At 35.9% G+C, this 20,310-nt stretch overlaps 2 protein-coding genes across 9 annotated transcripts in view; both read right to left on the bottom strand.

The window, feature by feature from the left end:
• TRIM69 (tripartite motif containing 69) overlaps window positions 1-8,211 on the bottom strand; it is a 38,731-nt gene extending 30,520 nt beyond the window's left edge. For 2 of the 8 annotated variants that reach the window (XM_074289523.1, XM_074289526.1), the window contains exon 1: window positions 7,623-8,211. Coding sequence is in view for 4 of the 8 variants with exons in the window: in XM_074289521.1 (XP_074145622.1) it covers window positions 7,998-8,003 (6 nt within the window). In the remaining 4 variants the exon portion in view is untranslated. The remainder of the gene's footprint in view (window positions 1-7,622) is intronic. The other 6 variants (XM_074289521.1, XM_074289522.1, XM_074289528.1 and 3 more) reach the window with 3 other exon arrangements.
• Window positions 8,212-10,134: 1,923 nt separating this feature from the next.
• On the bottom strand, window positions 10,135-19,539 carry B2M (beta-2-microglobulin). The gene is made up of 4 exons (XM_074289530.1): window positions 19,359-19,539; window positions 13,304-13,582; window positions 12,404-12,449; window positions 10,135-10,529 (listed from the first exon to the last, which is right to left on the bottom strand). Exons 1-3 carry the CDS (start codon window positions 19,426-19,428, stop codon window positions 12,433-12,435), a joined length of 366 nt encoding a protein of 121 aa, XP_074145631.1. The 5' UTR covers window positions 19,429-19,539; the 3' UTR covers window positions 10,135-10,529; window positions 12,404-12,432.
• Window positions 19,540-20,310: the final 771 nt, after the last annotated feature.

The raw sequence follows: 20,310 nt of genomic DNA, 5'->3' as shown, positions 1-20,310 counted from the left end.
TACAACTACCATATATATATATATGGTAGTTGTACCAGGAAAACCCCACCCCCATCCAAAAAACACAGCAGGTAGGATATTATGCTTCTGTCATTAAGCCCCAAAGCTAAAAAATTGAGTTAATTGAAACAACACTGACCAATATGCAGAAATATTATAAATATAGAAATCTTCAAGTAGGAGAGAACTCTAATAATTTTAAACAGAAATTCAAAGGGGGGGGGGAATGGATTTTCCACTGGGTCTGTATAAATACCTTGAAGAAAGGTATTTTTTGAAAAATAAGATGAAGCCTCTGGAAGAAAAATTGGAAAGAGAACCATCAGCTTTAAAGAGAAACTGGTAAACCTTTCCTAAGAAATGGACTCTCAGAACACTGGAATAGACCAAATAGAAATCAGTGGCTCCAGGAGATAGCAGGAAATATTAGAACAAAACCAAAAGTTTGGGAAAATAGAAGAAAATGAAGGTTTATATATATGTATATATATATAACAACTAGCCTGGGGGAAAATCAAGCACAGATAATTTAATCATTGGATGCCATAAAAATATAATTTTTTTAAAGCCTAAACAATCTTATTTCAAGAAATCAATACCAATCTATAACTTTTAGACCCAAAGGGAAAAAAATAGAAAGAATCCACTGATCATCTCTCAAAAGGAAAACTCCCAAACAAATCCACAGTATTTTTCTTTCTTTTTTCTTTTTTCCTTAGTAAATCAGTGAAATTACTTTAATAGTATTTCATTTTTCCAAATATAAACAAAGATAGTTTTTTACACCTTTGAAAAACCTTGTGTTCTAAATTTATCTTCCTTCCTACCCTTCTCCAAAAAAGCAAACAATCCTATGTAGGTTAAACATGTGCAATTCTTTTAAACATATTAATTATGCTATACAAGAAAAATGAGATTAAATGGGGAAAAAATCAAGCAAACAAATAATAACAACAAAAAGGTGAAGATACTATGCTTTGATCCACATTCATCTCCAGAGTTTTTTCTCTGGATGTGGATGGCATTTTCCATCCCAAGGCAACTGAAATTGTTTTGGATTACTGCATTGCTAAGAAAAGCTAAATCCATCACAGTTGATTATCACATAATCTTGCTGTGCTGTGTACATTGTTCACTTGTTCTATTCACTCAGCATCAGTTCATGTAAATCTTTCCAGGATTTTCTGAAATCAGCTTGCTCATCATTACTTATAAAATAATAATATTCCATTATATTCATATACCATAACTTATTCAGCCGTTCCCAACTGATGGGCATCCACTCAATTTCTAGTTCCCTGTCTTCCTTTTTCAGATTGCTTGCTGTCTCAGTAAAGGAAGGAGAAAAACTGGAACATAAAATCTTACAAAAATGAATGTTTAGAACTATCTTTACATGTAATTAGAAAAATACAGTAATACTGAGCAGGAAAAGTAGTCAAATGAAGATTCATGGTTTTATGTAGAAATTTTTTGTGTTCCATATATATGGGAATATGTAGGAGAGATTTTGGGGTTTAAGTTCAAAATTTAAAATCACAAAAGAGAATGAAATTCATTAGAGGACATAAAAGAGTTTTTGTTATGGCCATGTTACATTTATTATGCACTTAAAAACTCAAAACTATTTAATAGTTTACCGTCTTATATAATTTTTTTTGGTTCACATCCATGATGAAAAAGAAAATTTAAAAATAAAAGAATAGGTTATCAACATGCACTACACAAGGTGATCACTCTATGCTGAATGGCATTGCTAAACTTAGCAAATGCCATCAGAGCTTTTGGCCAAGTTCATAGTACACCTCTAGCTTTTTCAAACTCTCCTATGTGATTACAGAGTTCTATTCTTAGAGATCAGATACATTCAAAAGCCAGTCTTCTCATACAGTCTATTGAAATACTATTACATGCCTAACCCATGCTTCTATTGATTCTCCTAGATCCCATGGAACCTGTTCTGAAGCTTCTTAATTTGGTCCCTGATATATGTAATGTAGGAGAATATTCTACCTATGAATGAAATATCTTTTCTTGATATAAATATTCCTTTCACTTTTTCCCACTGGAAAGTTTCAACTCATTAACATTTCACAATTCTAATTCAAGCTCTTACCATTTCTTGTCTGGATTGTGGTAATAGTCTTCTAATTGGTCTACCCTGACTCTTTTCTCTCTACTCCAATCTAACTTCCACATAGCTCATCTCTCTAGTACATAAGCCCCACTGGTTTCCTATTACTTTCAGGATCAAATATAAGATCTTTTAGTATATCACTGTACTTAATATATTTCCAGTTTTCTTGCACTTTATTCTTCCTCCACACATTCTATTATTAAAATTTGTGCAGAGACTCCATTGTTTCCAGGCTGGCTTTTTTTCTGGGATGGATCTGCTAGTCAGCATGTAATTTTTAAGTAGCCACCCATACCCTTTACCTGTAATCTTCTTTTGTCATACAGCAGTGAGGCAGGAGCCAAGATACAATGGACCATCCCTTTTTGTAGACATCTATAAATCAGGATTGTCTTCTTCCTTATGAAAAGTTGTCTTTAAAAGTAGTCTCCATCTTGAATTCTGAATTGGTCTACTAACATGTTTCTGCTTTGGGGATTTTGTTCTATTTTTTCTTCCTGAGTTTGCATCATTATTGAGGGCAGAAGTCTGAACAAAAACTTTATAAGCCTATTTTCTGTTCAGTAAGCATCATCTCTCATCTCAGTACCTTTATCTCCCATACTTGAAATCCTTCCATCGCCAAATCTTAATATCCCTGGTTTCTTTCAAGACATAATGAAGTGCCAAAATAATCAACTTTGGAAGTCTTTAGAACTCTCATCAACACAATGACCAACCATGATTCCATCCAGAGGATTCATAATAAAAACAAACTACCTGTCATCTCATCTCAAAGTGGACCTCTCAAGAGTACAAACTGAGACATGTTATTTCTTAAAATGGTCAGTGTGGGAATTTGTTTTGTTTGACTATATGGTTTGTGGCAGGGGATTTTGTTTTTCTTGCTTTTTTAGTAGGAAGAGAAGAGAGAAAATGTATCTTTATCTTTTTTAAAAATTAAATTTTAAAAAGACAATTAAAATATCTTCTACAGGAGATCTTTTCCCTATATCCCCAGCTGCTAGAGCTTTTTCCTACAAAATTACTTTCTCTCTACTCTATATGCCTCTTATATATCTTTTCATATATGTGATGTCTCTTCCATTAGAATATAAAATCCTTGATGGGAGAGATTATTTTTTCCTTGTTTATTTCCTTTCTCCTAGTTAATTGTGAGTTCCACTAGAGAACTTGTCCTTTTCATTAATTGTTAAAACCCCTTTCCTCACTAACTATAAGCTCTTCCAGCTCTATTTCCTATTTACCATTCCTTGTATCTATTGTATCCTTTTCTTTTTTCTGTAAACTTCTTCTTCTAAATAAACCTCCTTTTAATGACATTGTGAATTCTTCACATCTGGTGCCTAAACCTCCCATATCATCACTTGGTGCCAAACCCCAAACACATCATCGGTCTCTCCTAAATCACATTATAGGAACGACTCTAAATAAAGGAAACTAAAAATCAGTTCAAAATTCAAAATCATCAAAGGAAGAAACCAGTTATCATTATTGTGTCACTGAAACAGACCTCCTCAAATGGAAAATAAAAGAAAAAGTTCAAAATATCACAGATAAAAATCCCGTATTTTAAGTTCCAGTTGGTGCATAGAAGGTTTCTTCTCCCATCCTCTGCTTCTTTCTGTTATACTAAAAAAAATAGCAGGTGTAAGCTCGTTTAAAACCAGCTGAGGAAAGTTTCTCTGATCATCAGAAATGGTTCCAATGATTTAATAGCTAGATTTCTATTTAAGGTTTGCAAAGTGCTTTATATATTATCTCATTTGATCCTCACAGCCACCCTAGGAAATAGGTGTTGTTTTATCCCCATTATATATATGAGGAAATTGAGGCTGATGGAATTTAAATGACTTGCAAGAATCAGATAGCTAGTAAGTTATTTGAAGTGACTGTAAACTTGGATCTTCCTGACTCCAGGTCCAACAAACTATACCATCTGCAGCCTCAGCAGGTACCAATCTTACTCTGATGAATATCTGAATACCCATTATTAATCTAATTATCTTCCATGATTCTCCTCCTCATTTTCTTCCTCCACATCCTCCTCTTTCTTTCTCTATCTCTCTCATTCTGTCTCTCTGGGCCTCCCTTTCCCTCTCCTCCCACTATCCAAGAACATGAAAAAACACCACCACAAAACAACAATCTATGAGTGGAAGTCTTCCAAGGTCAAAGAAATCAGAGTATACTGAGAAATGTATGCCCACACACTAATTATCTCACTTACCTTGAGAATTTATGATTCTTTATGCTAGATACTTCCAAGATGACTTGGACAGTCAGGTTTTAGTAGTTATTGAAGGAATAATAAACCTTACATAATAACCAGAGCTAGTCAGGGTTTCAGAGATGAAAATCAGAACATATAGGAAACCGATTATCATAAATTAGGGTTAGATATATGACAGGGAGGCCCTTGCCCCTGGACAAGATAAATGAATTTAAAGACAGAGAAGCTTGAGGGTCCTAGATACTTAACTAAAAAATTGTTCTAAAGAGTTGGTGCCCAGAATTGAACCTGCCAAAATAAAATTCTATGATAAACAAGACAGGAAAAAAGATTGGGTTCTCCCCCCTCAGGCTATTGCTGGTCCTATGGCTATTTTTTCCTAAAAGCTTTTTAAAGCTATTGGCTTTTCAAATTTAAAAATGATATTACTTCACATTATGAGATTTTTGTTATGTTTTTTTGGTTGCAAAGGCTAGCAAATTTTCTGCATTTTTTATAGGCTTATGAAAAACTAGTCCTTTATTGAATTGGCCTTTGTTTTCTATGATGTTGTTTTGTGTTTTTTTTTTCATTTGCAAATTTTACCTTTCTTTTTAAGTTATTTCCTTGAAGCTTATTTGTAACAAAAATTACAGATTTGGAAATAAATCCTTAGCAAATTTATTATTATTATTATGAGATACAAACATTTAATGTTAACCACATGTGTTCATTAGTTAAGACTAATATTTTACATATATGCATTCCATCAAGTGAATATGTGATCTCATCTATTTAGATGATCTGTCCAATGATGTAGATAACAACCAATACATGCTTATTCATTCTGTAAAACTATTGTCCATATCCTTCCATAAATTTGTCATAGATGGTCTATCCAACAGGCTGAAAGCCTTCATTCTTCTAACATTGTGAGGATTCCAACAGACCATTGTGGCTGACCACCTGCTATTCATTACTCTTGCCAGATAACCAGCTTATCTTCTTTTCCTATAATAAATTCCCTGATAAAATAAATTTAATATGTTGCAACTTTCTTACACCTTCCTTATACCTCTCCATTGTTCTTTGTGATATTCATTTTCGCTTCTTTGGAGACTATAGTGTTTCCTATTTCAAAACTATTTTGCTGTTGTTCAGTCATTTTTAAAAAAATATGTCTGGCTCTTTGTGATCCCATTTGGGTTTTTGTTTTTGTTTTTGTTTTTTTAGAAAAGATACAATGTTTTGCCATTTCCTTCTCTAAATCATTTTATAGATGAGGAAACTGAAGCAAGCGAGATTAAGTATTTTGTTCAGGATCACATAGCTACTACGTATCTGAGGTCAGATTTGAAACTCAGGTCCTCCTGACCACAGGCCTAGTCCTTTACTTGGCTGCCCTCAAAGCTAAAATAGAAGAGGATGTTAGTGTTTAAACAATAGGCCTTTACTTCAAGGAAATCTTGGGAGCATTAAAGTAGTTTTGTAATCTCCTGAAGACAATGCATCCAGCTTTCCTCCTGTTTAATTCTAGTCCATTTGTACTGTGTGCCCCAGATAGACATACTGATAGGCAAGCACTATAGGTTGTACATTCAATTGAATTTCATAATCTGAGGAATATAAATTTTTCTTTTTCTTTTTTAAAAATTTCTTTTTTTCTCAATAGTATTTTACTTTTTTCAAATAAAAATAGTTTTTTACATTCATATTTTGTAAGATTTTATGTTTTAAATTTTTCTCTCTGCTCATCCCCAAGACAGGAGACAATCTGATATAACTCATCCATGTACAATTTTTTAACATATTGTCATGTTGTGCAAGAAAAATTAGACCAAAAGGGAAAAAAGCCACAAGAAAGAAAAAGCAAACAAATAAAAAAGTGAAAATACTATGTTTTGATCTATAATTCAGTCTCCATAATTCTCTCTGGATATATATCTATCTATTATAATTTCCTTGAATCATGCATTGCTGGGAAATGCAAGTCCCATATAATTGATCATTACTTAATCTTGCTGTTACTTTGCACAATGTTATTTTGGTTCTGCTCACTTCACTCAGCATCTGTTCATTGTTAGTCTTTTCAGGGTTTGGATCTTCCTGACTCCAGGTCCAACAAACTATACCATCTGCAGCCTCAGCAGGTACCAATCTTACTCTGATGAATATCTGAATACCCATTATTAATCTAATTATCTTCCATGATTCTCCTCCTCCTGCTCAACATTTCTTAGAGAACAATAATATTCTATTACAGAATAGAAATTTTTCATCAACTTGGTCTTTTCCTCTTCAGATAATCAAACTAAACTCTTCTGAGATGGTTAGAGATGTGCTTATATATGACACAAAAGTGTGTACTATTCCCATTACTTCCTCTCCCATCCCCCCCAAAAACATTTATGCTTTTTTTTCCCTTTAAAGCTTCAAAGTGTTGAGAAATTTCACATCTTTAGGAAGAAACTAACTTATCCATGTAACCAGTCCTGGCCTAAAGTGAGTTAGAAGCCAATGTTAGCTCTTTCCCATCTGTGTTACTAATACCAGCCTTTCTCTCTGTAACCTACTATCTGTTAAAAGAAGGGAACATAAACCGGAGGAAAGGGATTGGTTTTCACTTTGTATCCCCAGTTCCCTTCGTATTAAATAAACACCTAACAAATGCTTATTGCATTGAATAATGTCTCTAGGAAAGAAGCACTATCAATGTGTATATAGTGTGACCAAGACTACTTTTACCTTTTCATTCTTACCTCTGTTTCTCCCTCTGTTTTCCTTTTCTGACTTTCACTCCTATACTTTTACTATTCTTATGTTTCTCCTATGCCTAACATTCGTTCCTCCATTTTGCCAAACCAAATCCTACACTTTAAGGCCTAACTTGAGGCTCACTTCTTCCAACAAATCTCAAATTAAAATCCTACCTTGAAGTGACCATATTTTAAATCCCTACAATATTTATCTCATTTCTACCACAGTACGGGGACTTCTGTAATTTGAAATTTTTTTCTGATGACTGTTTATACTCTTTGGTTAGATGACATTATTTAGCCATAATGGTTTTTTATTTTCTCTGAATTACACAATAGCACTTATATAGGGCCCAATACTAGAAAATATTTAATAAATAACTCCTACATTAAGTTAAAGCTGGTTTTTCTACTCTCCTCCCTTTGACACTAAGTTGAAAGATTCCTGTGTGTATCACTTGGTTACTTATTACTTCTACCTATACAAATTACACCCTTTCCCTATTAAATTTCTCACCTGATAAATTGGTCTCCTGGTGGGCGACCTTGTAGTGATGATCTTCTCTTCACTCTTAGATAGATTCTTGAAAGAGACCCACTACATAGTTCCTCAAAGCCTTTCCAGCTGGCCAAGACCTAGGAATTCTTACATCCCACTGATACAACTTTTGAAAAGCCAGCCTCACCTTCATACTAGGATGAAGTATCAAAACTGGACTTTCATGTACTTCTTCAAACCTTCCTAAATGTCCAGCTCAGTAAATATTTCAAAATGTTATAGATTAAATCTTCCTAAATTCTTATAGCATCATATACCAAGATATTTATCCATCATATTGGGAAAGCAACTGTATTAGGAAAATGTAATCACCCATCCCAGAGGGGCCCTCACCTCCATGAAGTTTTTTCATTGAGTTGTTCTTTACTTGATGAGGCATGAGCTTACATTTTGGACCCAGTCAGGGCTGCAAAACAAGAGGCTGGAGCTTTGATGGTTCACTAAAGAATAAGAGTTGGAAAGACTCTGTAATTATAGGGCCAAAAAGGAACAAGGATGGGAGGGGGTGAGGAGCTTGCAAGTTCCGTGGCAGTTGGTCAGTTGATGTGACCATAGTTTGCTCCAGCAGAAGAGGCACTAGTTGAAGTGTTTTTTCTCCATATTACCCATTTATCTAAGGTGGGACATGGGATTATTGTCCCCTACTGCTCCAAGGTAGGAGAAATTGGTTGAGAGGCCTGGCTGATCCCCATTTTCCTCAAAACCATAACACAAAAGGCAGGTGATAAGCTAAATGGTATTGAGTTGCAGTTTTTCAACATAGTACCCTATTTTTCACCTTCACAGATTTTTTTGGTCCAGAGAAGACACCAGAAGAGAAACAGTACATCTTATGGCTCAAGGAAATAAGATAAAGTCCTAATTCATCTAACACTGTGGCTTTATTCAGCAAATTAGGAATAGGAGGCTGTGCTCTTTAGGATTTGTTATTGGATTTGTATTGCCTACCAAGGAAACTTTCAATGTTATTGTTTACTTTAAGTAAACCAAGAATATCTACTAAATATCAAAACTTAGTCTTGATAGTTTTGGTAAATGTTGATGTCTACACATTTACACATTATTCTTTTTGGCAAGATAAAAGGGATATCCATGATTTCAGTAGTGTAGGGAATTCCCTGAATTGAAATAAATATTCCCTCCATTAATGCATATAAAAGGTTATTCTGAATCACTGTGTGTCAGGCAGGTCTTAACCAAGTCTTCTGACTCCCAGCCAGCTTTCCTATCTGCTATACCATATTGCTAGTCCTGAATCTTGATTTTATAAATATATTTGTTCTGTTTCCTCACCCCACCCCCCCGCCCCATAAAGCATAAATTTCTTGAGGTATCCAAGAGTATCTCCTAATGTCATAATCTTTAAAACAATGTGTCTTCGGGCTGGTTTATTGTTTGAGGAAATGTTTGTTGACTTCCTGCTTGTAGCTTTTTATGTAACTATTCTTTGTCAGCTTTTGAATATATGAATAAAGACTACCTAAAATCTTTTTTCTTGACATATGTGATTTCATATATTTAACATGATTATACATATACAATCGATATTAGATTGCTTACTATCTTGGGGAGATAGAAGGGAAAGAGAGAGGGAGAAAAATTTGGAATTTGGAATTCAATAAAAAATGAATGTTGATGGTTCACCTATTCTGTAGAGCAGTTTGGAATTATGCCCAAAGGGCTAAAAAATTATATATCTTTGACCTAACAATACCACTACTAGGCATGTATCCCAAAAGTCACTTAAAAAAGAAAAGAAAAAGGATATAAGTGTACAAAAATATTTATATAAGTTCTTAGGTAAAGAATTGAAAATTCAGGAGATGCCCATCAATTGGGGAATGATTGAATAAACTGTTGTGTGTGGTTATGATGGAATACTATTCTATGGGAAATGATGAGCAGGATGCTCTCAGAAAAACATGGAAAGTCTTCATGAGTTCATAAAAAGTGAAATATACTATTTACAAAGTAGTAGCAATGTTTATGGGATGCTCAGATGTGAATGACTTTTTATCCTCATTAGTACAGTGATCCAACATTATTTTGAAGGACTTATAATGAAAAATGCTATCCATACCCAGAGAAAGAACTGCTTGTGTCTGAATACAGATTGAATAGATGCTTTTTTAAAAACTTTATTTTACTTGATGATTTGAGGGCTTTTTTGGGTGGATAGGGATCTATAATTTCTAGAATCTGGAAATCAAGATTATATAAACAAATGTTTAAAAATTGTTTTACATGAAACTGGGGAAAATAAAATATCAAATAAAATTTTAAATGAATGTTGAAAACTATCTTTACATGTAAGTGAAAAAAAAAACACCCAAAATACTATTTTAAAAAATGTTATTCCATCAGTACAGGAAACTCTCCCAGGCAATTCAAATAAGCAATTATATTCAAATTATCCTATAAAATTCTAAACAGAAACAGTCCAGAAATTGAAATTATGAGCACTGATACATTTATCAGCCAGTTTCAGATGTTTATTGAATATAATGTAGGCAATTAATCATTCTTTGTGAAGAAATAAGTAACTGAATAACAGGACTGACAAAAGGAACAAATACTGAATTTTCAAAATTCATTTCACCCCTCAAAGCTGTATATTCCTTACAAAATCTAAAGCCTAGATATTGAATGACAAATGCATATACTTAAGAAGATAAGCATATATATATGCAAATATTTGCAAATATGCAAAGAAAGTGAAACTAAGAAAAATGACCAACTGTTAGCATTTACCAATTACATTTAGCTATTCAAAAAATAGTTAAAGCTGAACCACAATTAAATGTAAAATCATGAAAGTCCTGGTAGATTTTAAATCTCTTCATATTAGGCAAGATTTCTTGAAGCCTAAGGAAGAAGAAAAAAATAAATTATTCCATCAAACAAGCATTAAGTACCCAGTAAGTGCCCAGGGATACTAGGGATACAACTGCAAAGCACAACTGTCTAAAGAGCTTATACTTAAGAAGATAAGCATATCTATATGCAAATATATATATATATATATACATATATATATATTCACTTTATCTGGAGCTACATACATATATATATATATATATATATATACATATATATATGTACATATGTTCACATAAAAATAGTACCTTTTTTTTTCTTTTACCCATTATGATTCTCTAGAATACTTCATTAGAGGACAGAGTTCATTGATTTAAAGTAATCAAAAAATTGGTCAAACATCTCTGCACTCAAGAGTCTCTTACTTTGCAGAAACAAAAAAATGAACCAAAAAGTTCTAGAAAACCAAAAGAAAGACAACCATCCATGAAAATTATGGATGCTAATATGTCATGAAAAGCAACTGATCCTGTGTAAAAGTTTAATGAGCAGGATTTTTTAAAAATAATTTTTCTTGGTAACAAAATATTCCTAACTTGTTCAAATTGAAAGTGTCTTCTATTGACAATGCACATGCATATATATATGTATATACATATATGTATATGTATATGTAACACAAATACAAAGTGAATAAATACAAAGTAATAAAATACAAGATTGGAAGGAACAATACTAACAGATGAGGGATCAGGAAAGGCTTTATGGAAGAAAAGTTTTTCATCTTTTTTGTGTCCTGGACCCGTTTGGCAGCTTAATCTACAGTTATTTAGAAGGCATTTAAAATAAGGTTTTTAACTGCATAAAATAAAGATTTCAAAGGAAAATGAAATAAAGATGTATCTTTTTTTCCCCACCCAAAAATCAAAGGCTGGAGTGGTTGAAGCTGCATCATGAAGAGAGTAAGGTAGATGTAAGGAGGGAATGTTTTCCAGGCAAGTGGGACAATCAGTGCTCAAGACAAAGAGATGGGAGATGGGAGGAAAGGACAGAAAAAAAGGCCAATTTTTATGTTTAGAAGACTTGCACATGTTTAGCCTATATTGGATTGCTTGCTGTTGCGAGGAGGTAGGGATAAAAGATAGAAAAATTGGGACAAAGTTTTGCAAAGATGAATGCTGAAAACTCTCTTTGCATGTATTTAGAAAAATAAAAAGCTATTATAGAAAAGGTCAATTTAGCTAGACTGACGAGCATGCTGAGGTTTTAAGAGTTTTAAAAGCTGAACAGATATTTCTCTTGTATCCCAGAATCAACAGGAAGCTAGTGGAGTCAAACAGACAAGTCCCATGAACTACAAAATGGGTGGTTTCTTGATCCTAACTCTCTTCTATTTCAAGTTGGTTACCATTTGTAAAAAAGCCAGCTCATCAGAGCAGTAATTGGCATTTAATGATGTTAAGTTAGTTTAGTTTAGTTAGCAATTAGCATTTGTAAACTCATTTACAAATTATTTTCTCACTTGGTCCTGAAACCCAGAGAAGAACTAGCCACATTTTCTAATTCCAGGCCCAACACAATATCCACTGTGCTACCTAGCTCCTACCTCACATAAAGTCACTATCTGGATAGAGTGATTGATTACAGGGTTATCATTTGACTCTTAACTAGCCTGGGATCCTAATGAGAAATGTACATAACTGACAAATGGTAACTTCCACCTCTGTGCCTCTTCGTTGGCTGTCCCACATGCTTGGCGTACATTCTCTCCCTTCACCTCATGGAGGCCTTCTCTTAAAAATTCAGTTCAACCACTATTTTCTCATAATGTGTTTTTAACCTCAGGTCTATGAATGGATTTTAGGGAATTCTGTGAACTTGCAAGGAAAAAAAAAGACTGAAATGAGAGGGAAAAAACAAACCTTAAAATATTCAAAGTCTGATATGCAGGTTAGTTCTGTTCTGGATCTGTAAAAGAAATGGGAAAGTCCATTAAGCTTTAATTTGAAGAAATCAAAGACAAACATTATAGGCAGTACTGAGAGAACTACACTACTCCATTTGGAGGTAGCTCAGAGAGGATGCTATCATGTCTATTCACTTGGAGGTAAGAATGGAGGATGTGGGAAATAATGCAGAAGCAGACTTTTTGTAAGGTTCTCACTAAATCAGATAAGTCATCTTATATACAGGAATATCAGAGATCTGGGAAAGACACAAACTTCTCTGATGTCAGTGAAATTGTCATTGTAGCACTTCCTTTTTCATTCATTCAAGGAAACCTACATATGTACCATATCTAAAAACATGGCAAAATCACTTCAAAACTATTCCCCTAAAAGAATAAAGAATAGCTATTGAAGTTGAACTTCAAAGGAAAACAGGCCTATAGGTAAGCAGCAAGTAAGACTTTTAAATTTAAACTAAAAATGTAATATGCAACATAGATGCCGCTTTCCTTTTTTTTTAAGGGGGGGGTGGGAATTAGAGGATATGGTGACGCCATTTGAACTCAAGTCCTCCTGACCTGAGGGCTAATGCTCTATCCACTGGAAAAATTAATTGCCCTGAACTGAAGTTCTTAAAATGTGTAAGTACTGCTGTCCTTTGTTCTTGTTCTCCTTTCCTTTGAGACTGGTCAACTCACAAAACCAATATGCTTTGGGACAGGCATTAGAGCAGCTCAGCCAGGATCACTAACATACATATATATGTAACCCACGTGATGTCACTATTCAGGGTTTTAATAATTCTTAGAATTTGATGGAAGTTTTCTGTCATGATTTTATTTAGAGACAATGAGACCTAAAATTAGAACTTACCCCATTTAATTATTTTAGGTTCTTTGAGGGTTGAATGGATCACTCTGCAAGCAAATTCACTTTTAGAGTTTGGATCAAAAGGAGCAGAGACAAGCCGATTGAAAGTCCAATCACTGCTGAAGGACAGATCGGATTGCTCTACTTTTTCAATCTTTTGTCCATCTTTTAGCAGCTCGATGGTGATCTGTGGTGGGTGAAATCCTGACACATAACAGTTTATATAATTGTCCTTGTTACTATCCACTGGGTGACGGGAATAAACCTGAACCTTGGGAGAACCTGAGGAAAATGAAAAAGGAAAATAAAAAAAAATAGATTATTTGACTTGCTATGATTGATCTTAAGTCCCAAACAATTTTGGTCATTCTTCTAATATCCTCACCTTAGTACAGGGAGATATACACTTTTAGGTCTTTTAGATAGAGACAGTTCTGAAGTCAGCTCTAGCTATTGTGAGAGCTGATAGACAAATTTTCAGTGAGCACCAACACCTTAGAAATCAGCTAACTACATAAATCAGAGATTTATTGTTTTGCTGATTTCTAGACTTAATGTGTTCTACTGAGCCACTAAGTTTCCCCTTCTTGGTGTAACACCATAATTTAAGTACCCCAAAGGTTTTAATCCTTGGTCTGCTAGCCACTTAGGCAATCTTTTCATTTCTCTTTTAGGCCCCAGAGGTTGGTTTGAGCTGCTTGACTTGTAGCTTCCCATTCCATCTATCATTACTTGCTACTTCCAGCCAGGACTTCTCATGTCCCAGACTCACTACAATTATTCTTCTGAGATTACAAGTACTTTTTAGTTCTTTCCATCTCTCCCACATATTCTTTCCCCTTTCCCTTTTCTATTTCTCTTAAATTGTAAGACTAGCTTGTACATGGGTGATAATAAGCAAGTCTTTTTTGCACATAGAGGACTGACTTAAGAATCATCTGTATTCTAGTTTTAAATCAAACCCCGACATTTCCATATGAGAACCAAGGTGAGGTCAGAGCTTTGAGGTTAAAAGCAGGGCCTCCAAGAAGAAAGGATGGCAAAGAGGGAGAACAGGCATAGAGGATACAGCCAAGTTGGAGTAGGATCAGAGGCAGCCAAGGAATTAAGAGGGTCTTTGAAGGTTGAAAATGGAGTGGCTTTGGTGATGCAAGAAATAAGACAACAGAATACCCGAGTTCAAATGTGGCCTCACAACACTTGCTAGCATGGTCATCTATACAATGGATGATAACTATAGTGCCCAGCTTCCAAGGTAGTTGTGAGGATCCAGTGAGATACTGACTGTAAAGTACTTAGCACAGTTCTGAGACCTAGGAACAGTCTTAAAAAGGCCAACACCTCCTCCGCAGCTAGGGCCATCTCCAGTGGTCCTGATCTAACTGGATGTAGATGGCTCAGCTGGAGAGCTGGTGACTGCCCGGCCCTCCCTCACTCAATCCATTTCACTTGCAAGTCACCCCACACATGGCAAGTGCTTAACAAAATGCTTGTTTCCTTCTTTCCTTTAGTTATATATACCCCAGTAAACCCTGTTTGGGGAATAATTCTACACTTATTGCACTCAATCATTTCTTAAGTACTTGTTACATGACAGGCACTGTGCTAAGCTCTGGGAATACAGAGAAAGGCAAAAAAAAAAAAAAAAAGTTCTGTCTGACCTCAAGGAGCTCACATTCTAAGGAGATGAGGAAGGAGAAGTAGTAGATTTTTAGGGTGAGCTTTAAACTTAATTAGTGCCAACCACACATCTACCTTAGCCTCCGTATGATTTTGGACTCTTCATGTTTTTTAAGAATTTTCCAAATTCTGTTCCACTCCCACTCTGTTCCCGTAAGTCTCATCTCTACATTTTCCATGTCCTATAACTAATACTTCTGGCAAATTAGTTACAGTGGCTATTTCACGTTAAAGACCAGCTCTTAAAAATTAAGACCTTTCCCTACCTGTTCAGCTGTTACTGCTTTTCCCTACCTCAAATCTTTTTTTTTTTTTTTTTAGCATCTGTGTATGTAAATCAATTTTTAAAAATCTATTTAACATCTACAATGTGCCTGATTTTTCTGAAGCAATGTGGTATAATGGAAAGAGCTCTGGGTGACTTGATCACATTTAGTATGTGACCATGGACAAATTATTTGACCTGAGATTCAATTTCCTCATCTCTAAAGTGGAAATAATAATCAAAGAAATGTGAAAATAAACAGATACTTGATACTGTTAAACTCTTGCTTATTGTGTCCAAGGAGCTTTATACAAATGAAAATTCTATGACAAAATGAAATATTTATTTATATTTGCAAAATATAAATTCATAAATATAAACATCTTAATTATTATAGAAACAAACAAAAAGAAAGAAAAACTATCTGATCCAGCTTTAGTCAGTTTAGGCTAAAGCTAAGAGAATAAAATGCTTAAACAATCTCAGTTTGGGTCCTAAAGTACAAAGTTTTTTTCTAAATATTTAGGATACAGGTAGGAGAAAGGAAAAAAAAAAAAACCCAGATAAGTCCCTTCTAATAGTGACCCTCAAAACAAATTAAGTAAATAATTACATTCCAGCCAAAATGTAACATTAAAAAATAATTTTGACTGCTTAATTTAAGAATGTGGCATGAATTCTTGAATGTTATTTCTTGTTTTGCCAGTTAATTTGCAAACTGTGGATATCTTGATTTTAAAAAGACATTAGCCAATCTATATAGTAGTAATATAGTAAGAGAATACAATATTAGTTAAGTGTTATTATAAAACGTTATGATAAAATGAATCAAACTTTTATTTTTAATTGAACTGAAAGTAATTTTACAGCATTCCTTTTATATATATATATATATATATATATATATATACATATGTATGTATATATATATATACATACGTATGTATATATATATATATATATCACGTCTATCTTGATGTTGTACTTTTAGTGAATGGCTCCATATATATGTTTCTTCTTTCAAAGAAATTTCATTTTCAGGAAGTAGACTATGTTTTGAATAGTCCAGATAAAAAGTTTTAAATGTTTACTTTAAAATGTTTAAAATGAAGAGGAAAAAAAGTTGTTTGCCTAAGGGGCAAATTTGTTTCTCAACTTTAAAAAGTTCTACATTATTTCTATTCTGATCTAACTTCTTTTCTTCCTTCTTAAGGAGAACTGTGAATTAACAGATCCCAGGAACTCCCCAATATGGAAAATTCCTCCATAAATTCAACAAAGGCAGCTCTTAAACTGAAGTACCTCTCTATGCAATAACACAGGCCTCCCCCAGACTTCCACTAAGATACCAATATTTGTCATTTTCTCTCATTTTCTTCGGTTAAAATGGAGGTAGCTTTAGGAGCTGTTCCATCACAGACAGGACTTTAGTTTTTAATTTCTCCTAAATTGAGTGGAGTTCAGAAAACTTGAAAAATAACTGGAGTCATAAGAGATACTATCCAAAGGAGGATAGCTAAGCAAATTGTGGTAATTGAATGTAATTTGTAATAATACTGTGCTAAAAGAAATGATGGATATGATAAATACAGACAGAGAACCTTGGAAAGACATGAACTGATGAAAAGTAAAACCAATAGAACCAACAAAACAATAAATAAAACTACAGCAATGTAAATAAAAGAACAAGGACAAAAAGATTGCAAATGAAACATTAGAGTTCAGCAGAAGGTAACAAAGCCCAGTCAACTCCCATTTCTAAGTTAATAAGTAAAATATTATGCATCAGTTTAATTCCTGCTAAGCTATAAATATCCAACATTATTTATTCCATAACATTTCTACCAACATTTTGTGTATCAATTTTCAGCCCACGGTTGTAAAACTTTCTCCTGATTTCTATATGCTTTACCACAAAGCCAGCTCAATATAGTGGATGAACTGGAGAAATGTGGGAGAAAAGAAAGTGATCATTTGAAAAGATCAAATATAGTCAACCAGCATGTTTTCTTCTTCTGATCCTATAGATGAACTTGACAAATGGTGAACCTCCTCAGAAAGAATCTTTGGGGGAAAAGACAGCTAAGCTGAAGTTTAGAGGCTCCTACTATCCGATTTCTGACGAGCAGGAGGTGAACCAACACACCAGTCACAAGTGAAATCTTGCTCTTTCGTGCTAAATTTACACAAGGATAATCTAAGGATAATCTTGACTTCTTCACTACTATCATCCAGTTACAAGACTCAAGTCAGATGTCATGTCTTCCATAATGTTTTTCATTATTATTTTATTCTTATTTTTTTTTTTTAATTCCAGAGGCAATTTGGAGCCTTTGGAGTTTACTGAGCAGGAAGAGACGGGGAGAATGTCATATGATCAGACTTTAGGAAAATCCCTTTAAGGGTGGTGGTGAGGAAGGATTTCAATGGGGAGAGGCTTAAAGGAAGGAAACAAATTAGGAGGCTAATGCAGCAACCAAAAGAGAGGTGAAAATCAGAATAGTGGCTATGTGGGTGGAGAGGCTAGGGCCTATACCAGAGATTGTGTGGAGAGAGAAGTGATAAAATTTGACAAGTGATTTAACATGAAAGCTGAGTGAGAAAGAGGGGTTTAGGTTGACAACAACATTGAAAACATGGGTGACTAGAAGGATAATATTAATAGGGTAATTTGGAAAAGAGGACTGCATTACGGAGAGATGATAATGCATAGTTTTTGACAAGGTGGATTTGAGATGTCTAAGAGACATCCAGATGGAAATACCCAGCTGGCAGTTGGTGGTGAGGGACTGGAGCTTCTGACAGAGACAGGGTTGGATGATCTGGGAATCGTGTAGTGAAACGGTAATCCAAACTCATCAGAGTTGATGTTCTCCCCAAATGAGAAAGTGTAAAGGGAATAAGGAGAGAACCCAGCAGCCAGCCTTGAAGTACATCCAGCTAACGATCCTGAGAGGAGCTATGAGTCAACCAAGGAGACTAAGAAGGAATGCTGTAACAAGTAGAAAGACCCAAGAGAACAGCAAGAAAGGAGAAAGTACCGGGGAGGTCAAGTGTTACAGAGAAGCCGGTGGGATTGGGAAGAGGCGTTAGGATTGGAAACTAGAAGTCAGGAGAGAGGGGGAAGAGTGGAGTTGGCTAAGTAACGCGTTTCCTATAAGTTTTGTTGAGAAATAAAGGGGAGGATGGGAAGATCTGGGCGGGGTTGTGTTTGTAGGCAACAGGTAAGAGAAATAAAGGCTTAAGGGGACAATCTCTGAAGAGGACAGAAGGATGGCATCAAGTGGGCTTGAGTGAACATGGGATGTGTGTGTGTGTGTGTGTGTGTGTGTGTGTGTGTGTGTGTGTGTGTGTGTGAGACAGAGAGACAGAGACAGAGACAGAGACAGAGAGGCAGAGAGAGAGAGACAGAGCGAAACCACACACCTACACATAGATGTGGGACAATTTAGATCTTAAGATGCGGAAGGCTAGGAGCTGCTCTAGATTGGAGGAAGAAGCAGAGAGATGGCGCGATCGAGATCCTATCTTGAAGCAGAAGACAAGTTTGGCGAGTTTACTTCCGAAGTGACTTTCCATCACACCTCTGGACCACCAGTCTCTCCCCAGCTCTCCCTTCCCGTCGACTGAAAGACTGGCACCCCCTCCACAACAGCCCTTACATGCTTGCCAGGGCTACCTCACCCGGGCATTAAAGATAACCAAAATCTCCACTAGCCCGGAACAAGCCACTGATCCGGAGAAGTTAAAGGAAAAAAGCACCTTGCGCACCCTCCTTCCCGGGCTGACTGGGATCCCGAAACCTCCAGTGCCCATTGCGCCCTCCCCCCTTTCCCTACCCACCACTCCCCTGAGGCTCTCCCCTACCTCCACTCACGCACTAAGTGGCCCCCAGCTAGCTAAGCTCGCGCTGCCGGGAAGTTAGCCACCGCTCTGGCTCCCGGATACCCCGGAGGGTCCCGCTGCCCTGGACCCCAATCCGCAAGACTTCTCCCACCCAGCTGAGGAGGGATGGGACGGAGTGGGGTGGGGAGGCGGGCTAAATCCAGGCGACTGTCAGGCGCAGGGACCCAGTGCGGGGCTGGCAACGGGGGAAACGAGATTGTAACTCACTTGTGACAGCATTCAGGAAGGGAAGGAAGCACAACTGCCCCAAGAGGGCAATTAGAAAGAAGTTCGCCATGACGGAGGGTAGAGGCTCTCAGCTCCCTTTCCAATCAGCTCGAGTAGAAAGCGCGAGGACGCCTTAGCCTTTTTATATAGTGCGGGGCTTTGCCAATAAACACAGAGGATGAGAGCAGCGCGTCACTGGTCTCTGGGCAAAAAGATCTGCTCCAGGTTAGGAGAGGGGTTTTCTAACACTTTCATTTTCGTTTGCTTGGAAACTCCCAAGCCTCAAGTAACTATTCTGGGAGGCTCGGTTGGAATTGGACTTTTTTTTTTTTTTTTAAACACTGCATTGTTAAAACTATCGTCTTCTCAAATGGCTAGGCAGGATTCCCCTTACCCCAGCCCAAATCTCCCAAGTCTGTGAACTTAATTACTAGGGCAGAATTTGGGGTGTGATTTCTCCGTATGTTTTAACAGGTCTTCTTAACCCTTTTGGTGTCCTCAGCTCCATTGGCAGGCTTCCCCTTTTCAGAATAATGTTTGCAAATGCATAAAATATATAGCATCGCAAAGGAAGACAGTCACATTGAGATGGTTGTCCAAATATGGGTTGATGTTTATTTTTTTTAACCTAATTCAAAGACTCCAAGTTAAGAACTCCAGCTCTGCAGATTATTCCCGCTACAAAAAAATAAAAATAAAAATTTTTTTACAAACTTAAAGGCTCCCTGCCCCAGTCTTAGCAGTAGATGACCATCCAGACTTAGCTTCCGATGGCCTTCAGGTGGGATAAAGGGCCTGTGCTATGAGAGGCACTGGATTTGAATCCCCTGTGCCGCTTACTACTGCTATTCCCGCTGCTGCTGCTGCTTCTACAATCACCACGCCACTTTTCAGAGCTGGTCTCTATATAATGCTTTAATGTTTGCAAAGTATTTTACATGTTACATCCACG

This window comes from Sminthopsis crassicaudata, chromosome 2 (assembly GCF_048593235.1).
Source record: "Sminthopsis crassicaudata isolate SCR6 chromosome 2, ASM4859323v1, whole genome shotgun sequence".
Classification (NCBI taxonomy): Eukaryota; Metazoa; Chordata; class Mammalia; order Dasyuromorphia; family Dasyuridae; genus Sminthopsis; species Sminthopsis crassicaudata.
This window is presented reverse-complemented; position numbering and strand designations above follow the sequence as displayed.